Below are 19,954 nucleotides of genomic sequence, written 5' to 3'. Positions count from 1 at the left end.
CATTGTTGTTAGCTAAATCACACCCCGGGTGGCAGCACTCCTATGATCTTTTGTATACCAGGAAAAGGGTTTAAGGGGGGGGGGGCATGTAAAAAATCATTAAAAAAATCAACGGATAACTCAATTCAATTCAAACTTGGTATGCTGAAAGCCCTCCTTAATATCTATTACTGTGCCCATTTTGATGTCTTTATCTTTAAAACTTACGTAGGTGTAAGCATTTGTTTAATTTGACGTTTAAAAATATCAAATCCTCCTCCTGCGCCCCCAGTGGCCGCTTGGAGAACAACAAAAGATTCATTCTTAAAGGAATCTAAAATATGTTGGTTCTTTTGGCTGAGAAGCGCAATTAAAGCAGGATGCATGGGAGTACTTCACAGTAAAAGCAGATTATAAGCTGGAAAACTTCGGAGTCCTTTGCACGCAATTTGCAGTGATTGGACAGTATAACGCTGGTGTGATGAAGCCAAGCTACAACTGGCAGACTGCAGCTCTGTGATGGGTGTGTGTGGAATCCTCCTCTTCAATGTCTTTCCTGGAAATACCTGCAAAGTAATGTGTCTCAAGGCAGAACTAGATGGGGTTTGTGCACATTTGTCCCTGAAACACACTTCTACTTGCACATCTGCCCCTAAAAACAGCCAGCACGTGGCTAGCTTCTCCTCTGGAAGTCTAGCAGAGCTTAGATTTACAGAGACTTCTGTTGACGTGACATCACAGTAGTCTGTGTTGCCATGCCCCTTCTCCACATCACTGGCTGCCAATGGCAGAGGACAGGGAAGCACAGAACACTGTGACGTCACAACATCAGTTGCATTAAGTGTTATGGAGCAGGAGATAAGATTTGGTTGCCAGTTTCAGCAGTACGTTTACTACAGCAAATGTGGATCCTTATGTTGCTGAAAAGACACCACCCATGTGCAAGAGGGTAGTAAATGAAGGCTTGAAGGAACCTAGAGGTTTGCAGAAGTACAAAAATGTTTAGGGGGGAAATACCTGAATGAAGGGGGCCAACAACCTAATGCATACTGAGCATGCTCAATGGGAATGGGAATGTCATATTGATTAACTGAATGGGATGGAATTTTATCTCCTCTGGCAACTGTCTGTCTGTACCTCCTTAGGGCTTTCTTTGGGTCAAACCACACATGACCTTCGCTGCATAGTTTTGCTCTATGCAGCGTGGGATGGGGTGGGGAATAGAATGGTGCATTCTATTGGAATAAGGCATGACTAGAAGGTTGGAACTTGGAATGGCAACAGTGCAATATTTTGCTGTAGGTTTCACTTGTTACACCTACTTTGGGTATGACTTTTAACTGTGTAGGTTTCCCTCCACAAATTACCAGTGCAGGGACTGATTCAAATTGGGACCCTGGTATGAACGTTAACCTTTTGCCCTCTCCTGCTGCCATCCAAATCCAGATCAAGAGAAAACTGCTCCTGCAATTTTTTCCTTTTTTTTTTTTTTTTTTTTGCAAATAAAACATCCCACTCATTTCAATGGGACCTTTTTTTGCAATGCAAATTGCACACACCCTCACACACCATGATCCAGATTGGGATTGTGGTGGAAGGCAAAGGGTTAAAGCCCCTCTATCCTCTCAAAACTAGGTTCTCAAGCTGGATTGCAGGCTGGGAAATCAACAACTCTGCACTCAAGAGCAAAACTATGCAGCAAAGGTCGTGTGTGGTTTGACCCAAAGAAAACCCTAAGGAGGTACAGACAGACAGTTGCCAGAGGAGATAAAATTTCATCCCAATGTCCTCAAAGAGAAAGACAATCCCATGGATGTCATGTCCCACATTATTCCAACAGAGTCTTTTACACTGAGAAAAGCAAACTCCAGAATGTAGTCATTTCCCCCCACCCCCACCCATGCCACCATTATCGTACACATCACTCTGACCAAAATACATATCCAACCCTTTTGGGTGGTGCAGAGGAAATGGTGCATGTCTAAACCTTCTCTAAAGGATTCACTTCCACCCCAGGATCTATGGCACAGCTTCAAAGCATGGCATCTACTCACCAGTGGCCCCGGCCGTCCAGTAAGGCCCATGGGACCAGGGGGACCCTTCATGGAAAGCTAAGAGAAGAAACACAATAATGAGTCTCAGGGAGGTCTCTTAAACATAACCAAGGGGTGCTGGTGCTGATGATGTACAGTGAACAAGGAGGGATGCAAGAGACGCTGCACAGCAGGGTAGGCCCAGTCCTGCAGAACTGAAGTCAGGGTGAAAAGCAGGAATAAAAAGGTCAGTGCACCGTTAAAGGCCGCTCTGCTTTCATTGCTCTCCATTCTCATGATCACACCTCAGTCGTGTACTTAAGTGGCCATGCTTGTACCAGGGATGTGTGGCTCAGGCATTTATCTCTTGGCTGAGGGACTCTCTCTCAGCCTCACTACCCTTACAAGTTCAAAACAGGCATAATTCTGGTCTAGATTATATTAGTCAAATGGGAAAAGGAAAGGTGTCCTCTCACCAAGGCCTTAGCTAGACCTAAGGTTTATCCCGGGATCGTCCCGGGGTCATCCCTGTTCATGTAAATGACACACAGGATATCCTGGGAGCAGGCAGGGATGACCCCAGGATGATCCTGGGATAAGCCTTAGGCCTAGCTAAGGCCTAAGACTTAGGAGCCCAGCTACACCATAAATCTAAACTAATACTGAAAGGGCTGATACCTTTTCTTCAGATGCATCCTCAGCCTGGATGACTACATAAGAAAACATTTTGAAAAATCTCCAGATCAAGTTGGCTAGCAAGAAACCCTAAAGGGTGGAGCTTTCCTCTTCGCCTATTTATTAAAATTTTATATTATACCATGTGGCCTGGCCAATTTGCCAAAGTGACCCAGACTGTTCTATTATGAACCTGTTCTTTGAATCAGGCTGCAATACTTCTGCACAGGGCACCCTTTTCTATAACTTTGGGAATCGAGATGGTGATAAGCAGCCTGGAAGTGGACTGAGGGTCCTTCTTGTATGGTGCATGGATGGGTTTCAGATACGGAGATCTTTTGTGATGGACTACCTGATTTTCAAGTCACTTGGAAGCCTGCAATATTATTATTTGAGTGAACACAGGGACGGAGGGAGAGACAGACAGACAGACAAATGTAAGCCAGATCAACAAATGGAGTATCTGGGCCAGGAGTGAGCAACTTGGTGCCCTCCAGAATTTTGGATTACAACTTCTACCAGCCCCAGCCAGTGTGGGCTGTGGTCAGTGATGATGGGGCTTGTAGTCCAACACAGCTGGAGGGCACTAGGTTGTCTACCCATGATCTAGGCTCAGAGATGAGTAAAAGGTTAAAGTTAAAGGAGTTCTATGGATTGCATGGAAACAGAAAATAAGCAGCAAAGAACTTAAGCACAATGACTGGAACAGGATCAGGATACAGGCACCCATCCATCCATCCATCCATCCATCCACGTGCTTACCTTTGCTTGCTGCAAAATAGCCTGAGCCTGGGCCTCCTGGAAGGACACTGAAGGGCCCTTAGCTGAGTCACCACCAAACTGGAACTAGAAATGGACACAGGAGAGGAAGTCAGTGAAGGAAATGGTGAGATAGTGAGGTCATGGCTAGAGTAACCAGGGCACATTTTACAGTCACCAAAGTTTCCCTGCCCAAAACAGTGTTTCTATGGCAAATAAACCCCCACCCAACCCATTTTTGGCAGCATCCCGGCTTGGCAAAATCATAACATGGTCATGCCTTATGCCAGTTCTCCATTTCACTTGCTGAACCTCTGTTTAGTTGTTTGTCATGAGAGTGGTGGTGATGGTGGCAGAAATCACATTTAAAGCCGAAGTGGGTCACATACATGACCTACAGGCTATTTTTGCAGCCCATGCCACCAAATTTCGGTGGCAAAATCAGTGGTGCAGCATTTACTTCAGGGAGGGGTGCACCCCCCAGTGGGAGAAACTAGCCCCCAGACCCACATAGTTTGCCCACCCCTTATTTAAGGGGTTAAAAGACTAGAATATTATCTTAGCATGTGGTGATCAGTTCTGAAGGCATGCAAGTCTTCTCTCCTTGGGTTTGTCTATATGCCCTATATGCCCTGTTGTGGCTGTGCAGTTGCACCCCATCATTTAAATGATGCAGCTGCCAACTTGCAGCCACATCAGGCTTTTCCCCGTGAAACTGCACTTTTTCAAAGTGTCATTTTACAGCGACTTTTTCAATTGCTCCGATGTCACCACATTGTTTCTTCATCTGTCAATGGTGGCCTCAGCTCAGGTTAAGAAAATCAGCGTACCTACGGTCAGATCCCAGCACAGGGTAAGTGTGGGAATGCAGGGCACAGGGCAGGCTTGACAAATCTCATAATGGCCCCCATGATGACGTAAGAGTGAGGGGACAAAAGTACGGACAGCTAAGATATATAACACAAAAATTAAATGAACCACAACTGCGTAGATGAGCTGCTACAGGCTTTCAAAGTTGCACAGAGTTGCCATTTTTTAAAAAATGTTCACGGTTTTCTGTTCCCGACATTTGACAATGCCGCTGCAATTTTTCCCAGGCAGGTTAGCCCACTCTCATTCCTGCCATGTAACTCTTTCAATTTTGCTTCACAGCATTGATGCAGCAGGGTTATAGGGGAATCAGGAGGCAAAGCAGCATTGTATAGACACAGCCCTTAACAGATGCATGAGCTATATATTTTAGCCCACCTCCTTACCCTGCAAACAAGCTCTGTAAGGTTGTCCTTTGGATGGGCACAGAAAGCACCCATCTTTCTGTCCACTGAGCCACAATCAGTAACCAATGTCATCTTGGTGTCACCTCTATTTGGCTCTGTCCCTCCAGAACCCGTCCTTTGGAATTCATTTCCATTCTTGGTGTTGACATTTTCTCACCTGGAGCACAGTCAAAGTGATGCCTCCATGCACTGGAAATGAGCTCATTGATTTTACTTTAAATGCCGTCCAGACCAGAAAATGTCACCCCTCTGGAATCTGCCTCCCAAAGGGACTAGCCATTGTTACTTCCTTGTAAGGTTGTCCCCCTTGCTCTCACTAGACCCATCTCCCTGCATCACCTACTGGTAACATAATCATTGTCCCAGGAGGTCCACGCATGCCATCAGCTCCTGGAAGGCCTGGGAGTCCTGGTGGTCCCTACACAGAAACAAATGAGAAACCCCCCCGTCAATCATTCCCAGGAAACGTTGGGCCAGAAGAAAGCTGCGTCAAGTTGGGACTCGTCTCCCAGCACTGAGGCACACTGAAAGGGGCGCATGCCGGTAATTACTCAACCTCACTTCCCTGCCCCCACCATCGTCTAGAAGATCAGGCATCCCCAGACTGGAGGAAGAGGAGGCTGCCTTTCCCTTGAATTACACAGAGTTCTCCTTACCCGCTCTCCAGGATCTCCTGGAAATCCTGGTGGCCCTGCTTGTCCCATGGGGCCTGTCTCACCCTGGAAAGAGATAAACAGAAAATGAGGAGAGGCATCACCCACTCAAATCCCACACCATTCCCCTTTCGAATGGAAACCATCTGGCAGCAGAAAACCTCAAGCCCATGTTGCAAGAACTGTGCCTGCAGCACCAAACATTGTCCCTAACACTGGTCCTAGGATTTCAAGGGTTCTTGGGATGAAGCTTCAGGGCTGTGCATAGCTCCTGACTGGCAGAAGCAGAATAAGGCATTCAACCAGATACAAATCTCCATCATTTGCGCTGTTTCAAATGCACATAAATGCACACAAGTTGTGGAATTCAGCATTGCTGGAATAAAATTTTGGGTATACCTGGCACAATGATTTGATACCGCCCTCCTCCCCTACAAGTGCAGATTAAATTCAGTCCACTGTAAACATTATTAACAAATGAGAGGTGGAAGTTGACAGGAGTCTGCAGAAAAGATAGGGTTTGAACTCCAGACCCAAAGTAGACTCTTCCTCCACCAGACTAAATTTACTAGTGCTGTGCCAAAAAATTCTCCCATATATATATATATATATATATATATATATATATATATACCGTTCTCCTTCAATTTGATGGGAAAGAAATTGCTTTCAAAAAGAAATTCAAAGGAGAAGAAATTTTGGAGAAATTCTCATGAGTTTGATTCGGAGTTCTTGCACTTACTTTACTTATGAGATGGCTGAAGGGTGTGCCGAGGTGCCTAGTCTTTCATTGTACAATCATCTCTATGGCAGTTTGTAGCTTCCTACACTTCAATTAATTTTGAGGCCAACTTCCTTCTCTTCCCCCACAATGCTCTGGAATGAGCATATCCACTAGGTATGGGGCATTGTGGAGGATGTAAAATGGAGACCAGCCTGCTAACACAGTTACTGCTGTTGTGGCTTTCCTCCCCCCTCCTCCCCCACCCCCCAAAAACCCTCAGGAGAAGTAAGCTGTGCTACAACCCCTGCCAATGATGAGCCCTATCTGTGAGAAACAGTCGGAAAATTTCTCTTCTCTCTGGAGAAATATGGTGAAATTGTCCTCCCAATTTCTCCACCCACAAATGGGATGGAAAAAATTGAAAGACCATTTGTGTACAGCTCTAAAATGTACACTTGTTTCTAGGGTGTCCACTCTGATCATTTGTTGCAATGTGGTCCTGGAGGAGGCTATCAACCTAGGGACATTGGTGACCTGCTATGGGAAGACATTAGGGGAGAAGTAACTTGACTTAAGGCATTCTTGAAAGCCTCAGAGCACCTATGCCAATTTCATGCTGAGCCCCATAGATCCCAGGAGCAGACCGTAAGAATCTCAGAGCCCACATAAGTGGCATAATCCACTCAGGAGCCCATTAAATATGATGTCCACATTTTGTTGACATGACCCTAAGTATCATTACCATGCAGCCAATGTGGACATACTCCCAAAAGACAGATATGGCATAAGGTACCATTATTTCATATCGAAGCACAGCAAGAATCAAATCAGTAGTGATACTGGGTGATGAACTCTATGGAATCCTTTGATGTACCTGATTAGTATCCGCCAGTCATGCCCCGAAGACCCCATATTAATAATTTCTCTTACCTGTGGACCTGGGTATCCAGCTGGCCCATCAAAACGCCAGCCCTGAAACAAAGAGAAGACTTAAAAAGGCTGTGAACATAGATGGTCTCAGCAAGGAGGGACTGATCACCAATGCCAAGGCCACCATTCAGTGACGGAATTCAGCCCCTCCTCTCCCCATCCTTATTGATGGAGGGGTAGCAATGCCAGGACAGAACAGATCTCATACTCACCGGCTCTATGACTGCGGGCTCCCCTTTCTCTCCCTTCAGATTTTTTTCCTGGTAGGGACACAAAGGATCAAACCATCACAATGATGGTCAGGCAACATCAAGCATTCCTAATGGGGAGAAACTGCCTTCTCCTTAGGGAAGCACAATTCAGTGGGGATTCTCCTTGAGCAAGGAGCCTTTTACCATCTGCTATTGATCTACATCAGGGGTATTGAACCACTTTCAGCTCAAGAGCCAATTCCATTTTGGAGAAGTTCTTGGGCAGGGGGAGGGGAATACATACCAGTGGTGGGCGGGGCCAAATGTAGAAGAGGCGGGGCCCAAAACACCAGACATGCCAGCATAGTTTAGCTTACAGGACTTATTCATTTATTGCATTTCTAAAATGACCCCTAGGCTGAAGCTCTCGGGCAAGTTCACAAAAATTAAAACCCATTAAAACTCGTTATGCAAAGTAAGAAAAATACTTACATAACAATCGTATAAACTGATAGCAGCACACACAAAGTATGTCTAAAACCAATTTGTAATAAACAATCAACCAGCAACAAAGCCTTGGGAGAGGCATGTCAGCCTTTTAGAATAAAGAGGGGGGGATGCACAAAACCGGTGGCCAGAAGTGGGTGGGGTCAGGGAAGGGGTGTGGCCACATCAAGAACTCTGGAGGGACAGATTGAGACCCCAGGCAGGCTGGGTTTGCCCCCACCCTCCCAGGCCTGAGTTGCTGCACCCCTGAGTTTCATGGAATGGAAACAAGCTATATTTCAAGATTAAAAGAGTAGTGGGGATGGGGCATTTAATTCTGGTAGTGTGAGATGCTGGAAAAGAAGCCTGAAAAGTGGGGGTTGGCTTGCTGAGTGTGAGGACTGGCATTGTGCGGGCCAGCTGCTGATTCTTTCCCCATTTATCAAATAAGACGACACCCTGAGCTTCCAGTGATCTTCCAAAAGAAGCTGGCCTGAAAACCTGCTGCCTCACACTCCCCAAGGGAATAGTGTGTGAAGCAATTGAACCTCTTCATATTCCCAGACTTTGGCATGAAGCTCCAGGACCAAACCCTTATGAGTTGGTTGGCCTGCAGGGCAGGATTTCTTTAGATCCGTGGTAAGCAACCTCCAGATGCTTTGGACTGGAAAGGAAAGGAACCTCTCGTGCAAACACTGAGTCATTACTGACTCTTGGAGGGACGCCAGCTTTCGCTGACGTTTTCTTGGCAGGCCTTATAGCGGGGTGGTTTGCCATTGCCTTCCCCGGCCGTTATTACCTTTCCCCCAGCTAACTGGGCACTCATTTTACCGACCTCAGGAGGATGGAAGGCTGAGTTGACCTGAGCCGGCTGCCTGAAACCAGACTCCCATAATTCCTGACCATGGGTCATGCTAGCTGGGGATTATGGACACTGTAATCCAAAACTTTAGGAGAGCACTGGTTGGCCTGCCCCTGCTTTAGATGGCATAGCTCACCCCATCCCAAAGGGATAGGGCAGAGATACAAAAACAATATAGGCACACTGAGCAAAATACAATAAAATTCCATCCTGCGCTCCAAAGTCTAGCCTCATCAGGCGAGTCTTCTCCAAAGTGCCCAAGCTTGGACTTTGGCAGGTCTACAGAATGCTCCTCTCGATGCCCTTGCTGTCTGGGTCTGTGCTGGGGAGAAGGTTTTGTAGTGAGCTTGACTCACAAGGCATGGAACAGTGCAGCCCTGCCCTGATTGGAGGGTTTAAAGGCCAAGATTCCATCATGCAGCCATCATGGCCTTGTGGTGGTTGGCAATTGGCTACAGTTGTTGGTGGGCTGAGCGGAGAAGGGGCTGGAAGAGCAACAAGCAGTTCTGTGATGTTGGTGTTGTGGAACTTATAAATAGACATCTGTCGTTAATGTTATATGTAGCAGTCTCTTTGTTCCTACATGTCTCATACATCTTGGCAAATCTCAGGGTGAAGACAGATGTGTTTTAAGGAAATAGCAGTAGAGGCCATTGAACAGCTCCTTTGTAAACAAACATACCTTTTTCTCTCCGGAGGCATGTTCTCTTAGGGGAAGGGGGGATAGCAGCATACGTTTTTGGAAAGGTTTGGCTTGGGGTGGGGGATGGGGTGGAGCAGACTGCAGTGATGCCATTTGGCTAGTGCCCGTGACATCACCAACACCCACCCACCCACCCCCACACACAGATCCTCGTGGGACTTATACAACCATTTTAAAAGATGCTTTTATGAGATAATGTATATAAAAATTAACATACACCTTTTGTGGATGGGTGGGAGGCAAATACCAGCCTGATGCATGATGGGAGGAGCAAGACTGACAGCTGATCCAGCATTCTACTTGCTGGCATATATGTCTGCGAGACAAATTGTGAAGCTAAGGCTCATGTTGCTGGTGAAGAAATGACTGTGCTTGCTCTTTAAATCCTAACTCTTCAGCTGCATTCAGTCAACACAATAGTCAATGGTGTGTTAATAGCCAAATCCATGGTTGATTATCGAGGGGGTACTCCCATGGTGTGGATTAAGGTCAGCGTGTGACTTTAATCAATGGTGTGTTTGATTGACACATCCCCCCCTCTCTCTCCCCCCCCTCAGTCATCCTGCTGGTATCCCACCAGCCATTGCGAGTTCTGCCCATTGGACTAGAGCGGCAGCTGCTGCTTTGGTCGCTCTTGCCAGGGGACTCTATAGTGGCTGAAAATAACCAACTGTGTGTGACAAAATAACCAATGGTGCCCAATACACGACATGATAACCAATGGCTGTTCAAATAATCAACACTGCACAGCGTTGGTTACTTGCGTTGGTTATTTCAGCTGATGTGAAAAAGTCCCAACAGACAATACAATAACCAGCCATTGACTATTTTATTTGTATTATCTGAATCCAGTCTTTTTTTGCCTTTAGAGACTGTAATGGGAAAGATGATATGGTATGTTGGGGCAAAGTCATCTGTTGTGATCAAGCCACCCTTTTGATGTTTGGTCTCCTCCTTCTGGTAGATCTCAGCCAACACTTTGGATCTTGCCCCTCCAACAAGAGACTACCGAACAGGGGTGTACAGGAGGAAGAGTACAGCTCCAAGAGTTTTCAGACCAGGAACAAAGACACCATCTGCCAAGCACCAGGTTAACTGACCCTCCTTGCTCTGACAAGTGAAAGAGGCGATAACAAAAATTTTGAGTTTTACTATTGTTCCTGACAGATTAGCATAACTCTCTGATTTTTTAAATAAACGCTAAATGGTTCCATTTCAGCTGGCTGAAGATCTTTCGTTAAAGTTCAGTGTGTTTTACAAGTCAATCTTATGCAGTCAGAAGTAAGCACCACTTGAGTTCAATAGAGTTTATTTGGAAGTAACAATGCACAGGATGGTAGCCACACTGAGCCTAATAAATCAGGGATTATGCTGTATACTGCAGCTCTTTGACATGTTCCTGAACTTCAAAATGTACCACTATACAACTGGTACCCAAGCATAATTTCTCTGGGTTCTCTCCCACCCACCATGGAAAGCTTTGTTGATTTGAAACATTGGATAATTGATTGGTGGCCTTCAATTTTGCCAATTCCCTTGTTTAAGCTCCTTCTGTATCTCACCCCAAATTTGTATTTAGAGCCAAACAGGGCGGTTTATACATATAGTAATACAGACAAAGACATTTTAGACACTGTTCACTGTCTCTGGAAACTAGTGCCACTTCTTCTATGTACTCTGGAAATTAGAGTCCTAACAAATTTACTCAAATATTTCTGTGGCCTATAAATCCTATCAGTGGCAAAGGCTCAATGCAGTAGCTCTAGCTCAGAAGTAGAACCCCTGCTTTGTATGCAGAAAGCCTCAGGATCCATCCACAGCATCAACAGGTAGGGCTGGAAAAACTCCTGCCCAAAACTCTGATAGGGCTATCAGAAGTATCCATGTGAGGGGTAGACCTTGATGAGCTTCCCATGGTTTCCCCCTACTGCCCTGCCACCAGACTTGATCTGCATTGTGGGGTCAGTTTGAAGATTTCTACATTTTTTTGAATTCACAAAAAATAGAAATTTGCAAAAATTGGGGATGTAATTTGCACGAATTTCAGTCGCAAATGATGGCTGCAACTTGTGCAAATCTCTATTTGGACACATTTTTTAAAATATGCAAAAATGTTCCCAGGAACTTTTTCCCAGGAAAAACCTGTGGCTCAGCCCTCAAATGCGAGCCATGTTGGGCATTGCACAGAACCCTGTCAAGCCAAAAAAAGTATCAGATTTCCTGGTGATGGACATCACTAAACTCTGGAGAGCCATTACTGCCAATCAGTGTGCCTTAGAGTTTCCTGCACAAGATACCTTTCCCTCCTATATGTACATAGTGGATTCAAAATTAGTTTCTGAAAACTAACCCCCACTTGCAATGTCTTATTTGCTTCCCTTTGAACTCTTGTTCACTCCCTATTCAGAACGCTGGTTGTTCTGTTCTAGCACTGCTTCTCATTGACTCCAGAAAATCTCACAAGATGTGGACACTCCAAAAGCACAGAGAGTCATTTCACAGTCACACACAGTTGGAATCCAGTGCAGACTGATGAGATCTCATCACCTAATGCAGCCTTCCTCAACCTGGGGTGCTCCAGATGTGTTGGACTACAACTCCCAGAATGCCCCAGCCAGCTCACTTGGGCATTCTGGGAGATGCAGTCCAACACATCTGGAGCGCCCCAGGTTGAGGAAGGCTGACCTAATGGCTCTAGTTACGACTGTTGTGTGTGCCTAGTGGTTCTGCAAAGGGTTACATATCCTACCCACATCAATAGATTCATCCATTAAGTTCATGGCACCCATATGAGCACTGTGATACAAATGCACATCTGCATCTAGAAGAAAGCTCCTTTTTGGATGTGCTGCTGCTAATACACCCCAGAATGGAATGGACTTTTTCTGCAGTCCTGCCAGGCTGCTGAGTCATCGCTCAGAGATGTGTCCCTATTGTCATTACCTTGGAGAACTGGACAGTGTCTTCAATTCGCTCAGCTAGGTCATACCGCTCTTCCTCACTGCCATCCCTTCGGTCATAGTAGTCCTCATAGTCCCTGGCTCGGTAGTCAAGCCTCTCATCGTATGCTCGAAGAGTGCCATTGGCATCCAGGTCCGTGTCCTCACCAATCACATACTCCTCTCCCAAAAGGTCCTAGTGGAAGAGGAGACAGGAAGCACACCAGAGATTGCCTGTTTTGACTTGTAAGTATTCTTGTACACTTATCACTGGACCCCACTTTCCTTCTTCCACAATTATTACTTGCTATTTCCCATTCCATGAAAGAAAAAGAGCTTTTGTTCATCCAGTCCTCTCAGGTTCAGCACACACAAACACATGCACATACCCCGGGTGCATGTACATTATTCTGTGTGGGAGCCAGTCTCAAGCTTATACACTCTGCCTTCTCAAGCAGAGAATGTTTAGTGTGACATATAGGTACATTTGCTATGTGTAGGTCCTAGCCCCACAGTGGGCAGATCCTTTATAAAGTGAGTAACCCATTTATGTAATTACAACATTAATACTTGAATAGGAATTCATAGATGCTCACAAAATGTTCTAAGCATGGTATGGCGGGGTGCATGAGCCCAAGGCTCATTCAAGTGAGGGGATTTTGGAGAATGTGCATGGCAGGTCTGTGTGTGAACGAGCCTGGAACATAAAAGAAGAGTATATGGTGTGTGTATGTGTGTGTGTGTTTTAAAAACACCCTATAGAATGCACATTGAGGTTAAATGTTAGGAGAAAATGTCATTTGTTCCTTCCTTTTCAAACAGCAGTAGTTTACTCCCACATTAATTTCTACAGTGAGCCCTGTTTGCACTGCCAGTCCACAAGGATTAAACTGCTGCTGGTCCTCTTTGTTTTACCCCCATGCTGAGAAAGAAAATTAGCCACTACCCTTTCCTTCCTTGCATTGAATAAGGGAGTAGAGAAAAATGCTGCCTTTGAAAAGGACACATTACCCAATTATTTCTGTCCTAGACAGTAGTGGTTACACTCTCTACCCTAGAACTGTCCACATCGTCTCTTTCAATTATCCCAAGGGAAACAGCAGTAAACTGCAGCTGGATTTTCCCAGCCATAATTTCATCACTGAAACTACTGCTGGTCACATGCAAACCTTACTGTGATAGGGACACATCCAGCTAGAGTTCCAACAGTGAGGCATTGACGGACTGACAGTGAAAGCACATTCCGTAAGACCCGTTTAGCAATAAAATAGTAGCTGTTGTGGAATCTCCTTTTGAGTTGTCCCCCACCCCCCAAGGAAAGGTTAATTATATATCATGGATGGCAATTGATAAGCAAAAGCCAGAACACTGCATATAGTGCAGCAACTAGAGAACTATGTCTTAGGGCATATCTAGACCAGCCGATATCCCGGGGATTGCCCCAGGATCACCCCTGTGCATCCACATGATGCACAGGGATCCCAGGAGCAGGGAGGGATGATCCCTCCCTTTCCCCGGGATATTGGCATAGCCTTTTAGCCCACTTTTTCCATGGTCTCGGGATGATCTCGAGACCACAGAACATGTGGGTGGGCATCGTGGTTTGTCCTGGCTCCTCGCGAGTAACCTCGAGGAGCCGGGCACGGGGCACAGAGCTCCTTTCTATGCCCATCGGGGGTGGGGGATGGGGAAATTTCTTTTTTAAAAAAACCTACCCTTTTCCACACGAGCGCTCGTGCACTCCATCCCCTTTTTTAAAAATGGCGGACGCGACGTCTTGTTCCTCCTAGGACGTCGTGCACTGCGTGTAGACAGAGGGGAGATCTCACGATAACCTCAGCGCGAGATCATCACCGCTCCATCACACTAGACCACATAGATCTAGCCATGGCCTTAATGTGGGGGAAAACAGGTTCAATCCCCTTGCTCAGAACAGAATTCATAGGGGCTGGGGACAGACACTTTCACCTCTGGAATTCTCATTAGGCAAAAGCATGCAGTGTGATTTATCTGGGATTCCAGAACTTCAAAATGTAGGCAGGCACTAACACATCCAAATGTTTTCCAAAATAAAAACATCAAAGCATGTAGCAGTCAAGAAAAAGGGATGGGCTAGAACAGGACTGGGAAACGTTTCCATCCCGAGAGCCACATTCCCTCTTGGATAACATTTCAGGGGCCACATGCCAGCAGTGACTGGGGCCATAGCCACATTCATACACATACACACACACACATTCTCACACATTACACACCAATTATTACAAACACACATCCATACACATATATAACACGCACTGCAATTAAACTTGAAAAAAGCCTCCCATTGGAATAAAAGGGAGACTTTTTTTGCGGGGGGGGGGAATTAATTGCTGCATGAGTGTGCCAGTTTTCAGGGGCAAGGTCATGGCACATGGGGAAGGGAAGGTTAACCTTTCCTTTACCAGCTGTGACAACTCTCCCCCATCACCCTGGGCACTGCAATTTGGCTTGAAAAAAAGCCTCCCATTAGTACCAATGGGAGGTTTTTCCCCTCACAAGCCTAATTATTGTAGGGGGTGGAGCTGAGGGGGTGTTGCTATTCAGAGAGGCCCTGTGGGCCACATCCAGCCTGCATGTTCCCACCTCTTGCTGACCTGGAAGAACCACCCTCTCTGACATTCTAGTTTTCCATAGGCCTAGAGGTTGGTTGGTTTTTAAAGGAAAAATACCAACAAAACAAAAACAAGTTGAGTTTTTGAACATGTGGACATCTTAAAGCAGCAAAAGCCTCTGGCGTGCTGGATCCCATGCCTTTTCTGAATGAGTAGATCAGCTTCTGTCTAGAACTCATGAACTTTGACACCTAGACTTTCCTGACTTTGTCTCCACTTAAGCCACCGCATCACCTTCTCTTCCTACCTTTGAGATCATTCTAAGTCCCAAGCGTCCTCCACAGCCTGGCAATGTGAGAATATCTTTCCCATGAGAGCTCAGCAGCACAGCCCCAGGGTTTCAATCGCATCCCTCTAACCCCCCCCCCCAAAGTCCTCCTACCTCATAGTTGTCTGTGAGGTTAAAGCTGACTGTGACGGTGGTAGCAGTCATGACTCTAGGCTCTCCATTGGGACTCTCCTCCCAGAACTCGGCTGCTGCCTTTGTAGGAGTAGCTTGAGTTGCAGTCTCATACTTGTGAGAGTGGTAGAGAGGAAATAAGGCATTAAAGAGCAGATTTCATGGGGGTGTTAGCTATACAAACTGTAGATCTATACAAACTGTCTAGGCAGGGTTAGAAACGTGGCAGTGGCCAAAGAGCCAACCAAAGTGGTCATGGTGTCAGGAAAATTCCAGGTCGAATGGAGCCCAGTACCTCAAGGTTAGAGCAGTGAGAGCCAGCCATGCCTCTGAGCCCGAGGGGCTCTATGAGGACTGATATGTAAAAGAATATAGCCTCCTGGCTTTAATGTTGCCAGGTTTCCTGTGGGCTCAAATACTGACATTCAGGGGGTGGAGCCTGAAAGTTAAAGGGAGATTAGGGGTGGGGTTTGGTAGGGTGGGGTGGAGCCTAGTGGCACCTAGGTAGGCCAGAGGAAGAGATGGGCTGCACCATATGCCTCTGGTGTGGAGTGTGGGCAGGCGTAGAAGCAGAACGAACAAGCCAAACACAAAGTAGCCTCTTCCTTTATTGATCTTTTGCAAGCTGCTCTGGGAACCTTTTCAGGTGAAGAGCAGGATCATTTTTAATAAACAAATAAATAAATAGATACATCAGAAGGTGGGGGCCTTACAAAGTAGGAAGAAAAGGACCCAAGGAAAAGAAAGACAGCCAACCTCAAGAACACTATTTAGGAAGTATAGGCAGTGACGTGTTCCCTCTGCTTCTGGTCTCATGCGTTGAGTCATCAGGAGTGTTTATATGTCTGGTCATTATGAAGGATAAGAAAACCACAACAATGCACTGCTGTTTTGAAATTCAATCTCAAATATCTCCCGGAGTAAGCCTTCTAACTTTGCCTTCTTCTACTTTACTATATACCTTTTCTCTCCCTCGCCCATTCCCCCATCCCCTAAAATTGCATCTTGGTGGGCCTCCAGAACACGACCATTGCCTTAGCTTTGGGCCCAGCCACGTGACAATGTTCATAAATCTATATGAGCAGCCAAGTCACAAGATAGTGCTCATAAATCTGTATGAGCAAGCTCCCATTTTCAATGAGTTGTTTCTGGAATGGCAAGCAAGTCTTGCAAGTGCTCCAACAGACCTGAAGTCTCAGGATGTGGCAGGATGGGATCTCTATATATGCCACAGCCTTTGCAAGACCAGTCGACTATACCAAAATTCACCTAAAGGATCAACTTTTGTTGACTCCACTACTTTGAATAGATAAATAGATGATTGTGTAAAAAGGGCCCTATCACTGTTTGAGTGACCAGCTCCACAGAAGACTCCATTCCTTTACACGGGCTTGGGGAATGAGGAGAGTAGTAATGTGCCAACATTAGGGCAAAACAAGGAAGGGCAGGTGGGTGGCAGCTCCTCCCTGGGAAGAAGCTGCGAAGGGGAAGAAAAAGAGATACTTTGCCAGTACTGAGCAGCCCAGCAGCTGGAGTTCTGATCCCAGAGGGAGGAACTCCGCCAACTGCTCCATTTGGCAGGGAAACAGTTCCCCCTGGCCAAGCCAAGAGTGACTCACTGGCAGGATGAGCACAGCGTCCCCCTGACCCATATTTCACAAGTTTCTGGATGCTGCCCTGACATAAAAGGGCCAGTAGTGGGAGGAAGCAGGAAGGGCAGAGGGCAGAAAGAGAACATAATGGCTGGGGAAAGATATATGCCCATGTCATAAAGATTGCGTGGAGGGGATCCATTTGTCTGCAAAGAAGAAAATGTGGTGTAAATACTATATCTGTGGAAGGGTGCAGGACTGTTGACCAATAGTTGGAAGGCAAAGCATAGCTATAGTAGCCTCCCCAATACTCCAATACCATGAATTCCAGGCCGCATACTTATAAAGTTGCCGTGGCCCTAGTTACTGATAACATATGCTCCATGGCCCCAAACCTACTTGGCTCCGCCAGCCGCTCTCTTTCTGAAACTTCAGCATGGCTATATTTTGACCTTCTCCTATCCATTAAACTTCAGACCCATCTTTTCCAAAGGATGGCAAAATCCAAAACTTTGTCAGGCAATGTCAGTTGAAAAGCAATGGTAGGTTGTTTTATACCTTACACAGTAACAAACCGGGTTCTTTTTCCAACTGAGTGCACACTCAAGAAGTAACCACAGCAAGTTCCAATGCTCTGAGAAGTGTGCTTGTCTGTTGTATGCATTTGCAATGTCACATTTATAGTTGTACACTTAAAAAAAAGATATGTGTAGAGGTCTTTTGACTGTCTCTGGTATGTTTACACAACTGGAATTCAGAGGCTATTATCTCAGAACGATTATCCTAAGATAACAAACCCTGAATACAGTAATTAAGTAATTCTATGGTGTGTCCATCACACACCCTTCCTAACAATGTTGGGTCACAGGACACTACGAAGCTCTATTCAACTGCACTCACCTGAGATAGGGGCAGCAGGCTCCCCTGCTATAGGACAAAGGAAGTCACCTTATACTGAGTCAGACCATTGGTCTATCCACCCCAGCATTGTCTACATTGAACGAAGCATCTCCCCAGGGTTTCAAGCAGAATTCTTTTGCAGCCCTACCTGGAGATGCTGGTCATTGAACCAGGGACAGTCTGCATGCAATGATGGTGCTCCTCTCCATGTTATGATTTATATGATAACTTATTCTAAAATAAGCAAGATCACCCCGGGGCTATTGCCTTTCTTCATCCTTTCTTTCAGTGTGTGTGTAACTATATATCTAAACAGAAGTTGAACTAAGTTGAAGGGCTGCCAAATAAATGATTGGGTCAATAAGGTCATTCTGCAATTGGTCTTAGGAGGTATTTTGTTTATGCATAATGCTAAGCCATGGGATGGGTTGCTGAAATCTGGCTTACTGTTGTGACTGAACCCATCCCAGTAAATAAACCATGGTTTGTTAATCAGCTATAAATCACCAATATAATTGATGGTTTGTTGTTGGCTTACCAAGTCTGGCTTGTTTGAACCATGTACCATGATTTCTGAACCCAGAATTGTGTATCAGTCCTGCTTCTTTTGAACTGCTGTCTGCCATGAAACAGAGGCACTCAGCAAGACCAGCATGAAAATGAAACTGGTCTGAAGGCTGGCAAACTGGGCAGGAGAGAAACAAACCAGAAATAGGGAAAACAATATGTGGCTGGCTTGCTCATCTGCAGTACAATTCATGGCTAAAACAACCAACCATGGTTAGCATAAACCATGGCTTAGCATTATGTGAGACCACAGGCCCTTATTTATAATACCAAGGTCCAAGCCCTTCCATGTTTCTTGAATCTACAGAACTTCTTTTGTTCTGTAGTTTCACATTTTAATAAACCTGTCCAATGTTTATTAAAATGTTTTTTTAACATTTTAAATGTTTATTAACATTTTAATAAACCTGCCCAATGTCTTCATGCCAGGATAGAGGCAGACATAACTCTATGCAAACCTTCGCTGAGACTGAGACCAAGCAATTACTATACCTTCCCAGAAACAGCTTTGCCCTAACTGTTGAGGTTACTGGGATAATTGGCCTGATCAAACTGATTGGCTCATCTGGACTTTGAAAATTACTAGTGAGTAATTAGTAGGAGCTCTGAAGGTGATATGGCCTGGCGGCGATACGATGAGAAGCTGTCCCCCAGGATGAAAACTCACCTGTGCCCGAAGAAAAGGGTGCTGCAGCCAGCTGGCACCAGTGGCTTCAGAAGTTCAGACCTTCCGGCTCTCCTAGAGCCCATGAATGCCCCCTCACCCCACCCCAGGCCAGAGGGTGTTGAACATGGCTCCTATGGCCGCCCAAGGTGACACAGCAAACTGGCAGTCAAGTGGATGCAAGCAGTGAGCAGGCAATTGTGGGCGAAAGAACCAGTTGGGATAAAGCAGGAGAAAAAGCTGCAAGTTAGCCTGGTTAGGCAGGACACACAAGTTAGGTGGGCAATGGGTTAGGCTGGCGGAGGCTGCGAGTGCTTAGGCCAGCAGAGGGCAGTTAGTTGCACTCTCTACCTGGCCTGGGGCCGGAGTGAGCGAGGACGTCTCGGGCGACTCCTTGTTCCTCTTCTTCTTCCCTCTGCCTCTCTTCTTGCCCTTGCCCCTGCCTTTGCCCTTGCCCTTCTTGCCCTTCCTGCGGGGAATGTTCTGCACAGGATGGGGGGTAGGACAGAAGAAGGGGAGGAAACAATGAAGGAGGGGTGGGGGAGAGAGAAAGAGAGAGAGAAAGCAGGCACTTGAGAAAGTAGAGACACCCACCCACCAATCCCACAGGACACCAACAGAGACCACCCCCACGCCTAGCCACCAGGAACCCATTCCCAAGAGACAGACGGGCAGAGCGGGGATCACGGCACCAAACCTTTGCGGGAGCTGGACCCAGGGAAGACCCTTCACCCAACAGACCTGTCCTGCTTTGGGGGCAAGATGCCTTTCTGGCTTGATTGAGTTGTGACATATACATGGCCTTCCTGCCAAGGTACACACACTTTGCCCCCTCTTCCATCATTCTCCAGGCCCTGCTCTCTGCCTTTGGTATCAATTTCTCCCCTACCTGTCTGCTGGTTGTCCAACAGGCTGCACAACCAACTTTCTCCATTCAGACCTTTTGGGCACTTTCTACTGTGGATT

At 46.2% G+C, this 19,954-nt stretch overlaps 1 protein-coding gene across 3 annotated transcripts in view; it reads right to left on the bottom strand.

Moving 5' to 3' along the window:
- COL5A3 (collagen type V alpha 3 chain) overlaps positions 1-19,954 on the bottom strand; it is a 162,955-nt gene that overhangs the window by 81,080 nt on the left and 61,921 nt on the right. For 2 of the 3 annotated variants that reach the window (XM_063119273.1, XM_063119272.1), the window contains exons 6-14: positions 19,340-19,471; positions 15,248-15,379; positions 12,216-12,407; positions 7,243-7,290; positions 7,031-7,072; positions 5,380-5,442; positions 5,067-5,141; positions 3,450-3,533; positions 2,034-2,090 (exon numbers count right to left, since the gene is read on the bottom strand). In XM_063119273.1, the coding sequence (XP_062975343.1) occupies positions 2,034-2,090; positions 3,450-3,533; positions 5,067-5,141; positions 5,380-5,442; positions 7,031-7,072; positions 7,243-7,290; positions 12,216-12,407; positions 15,248-15,379; positions 19,340-19,471 (825 nt within the window). The remainder of the gene's footprint in view (positions 1-2,033; positions 2,091-3,449; positions 3,534-5,066; positions 5,142-5,379; positions 5,443-7,030; positions 7,073-7,242; positions 7,291-12,215; positions 12,408-15,247; positions 15,380-19,339; positions 19,472-19,954) is intronic. The other variant, XM_063119274.1, reaches the window with a different exon arrangement.

Source organism: Elgaria multicarinata, chromosome 3, assembly GCF_023053635.1.
Source record: "Elgaria multicarinata webbii isolate HBS135686 ecotype San Diego chromosome 3, rElgMul1.1.pri, whole genome shotgun sequence".
Lineage (NCBI taxonomy): Eukaryota > Metazoa > Chordata > Lepidosauria > Squamata > Anguidae > Elgaria > Elgaria multicarinata.
This window is presented reverse-complemented; position numbering and strand designations above follow the sequence as displayed.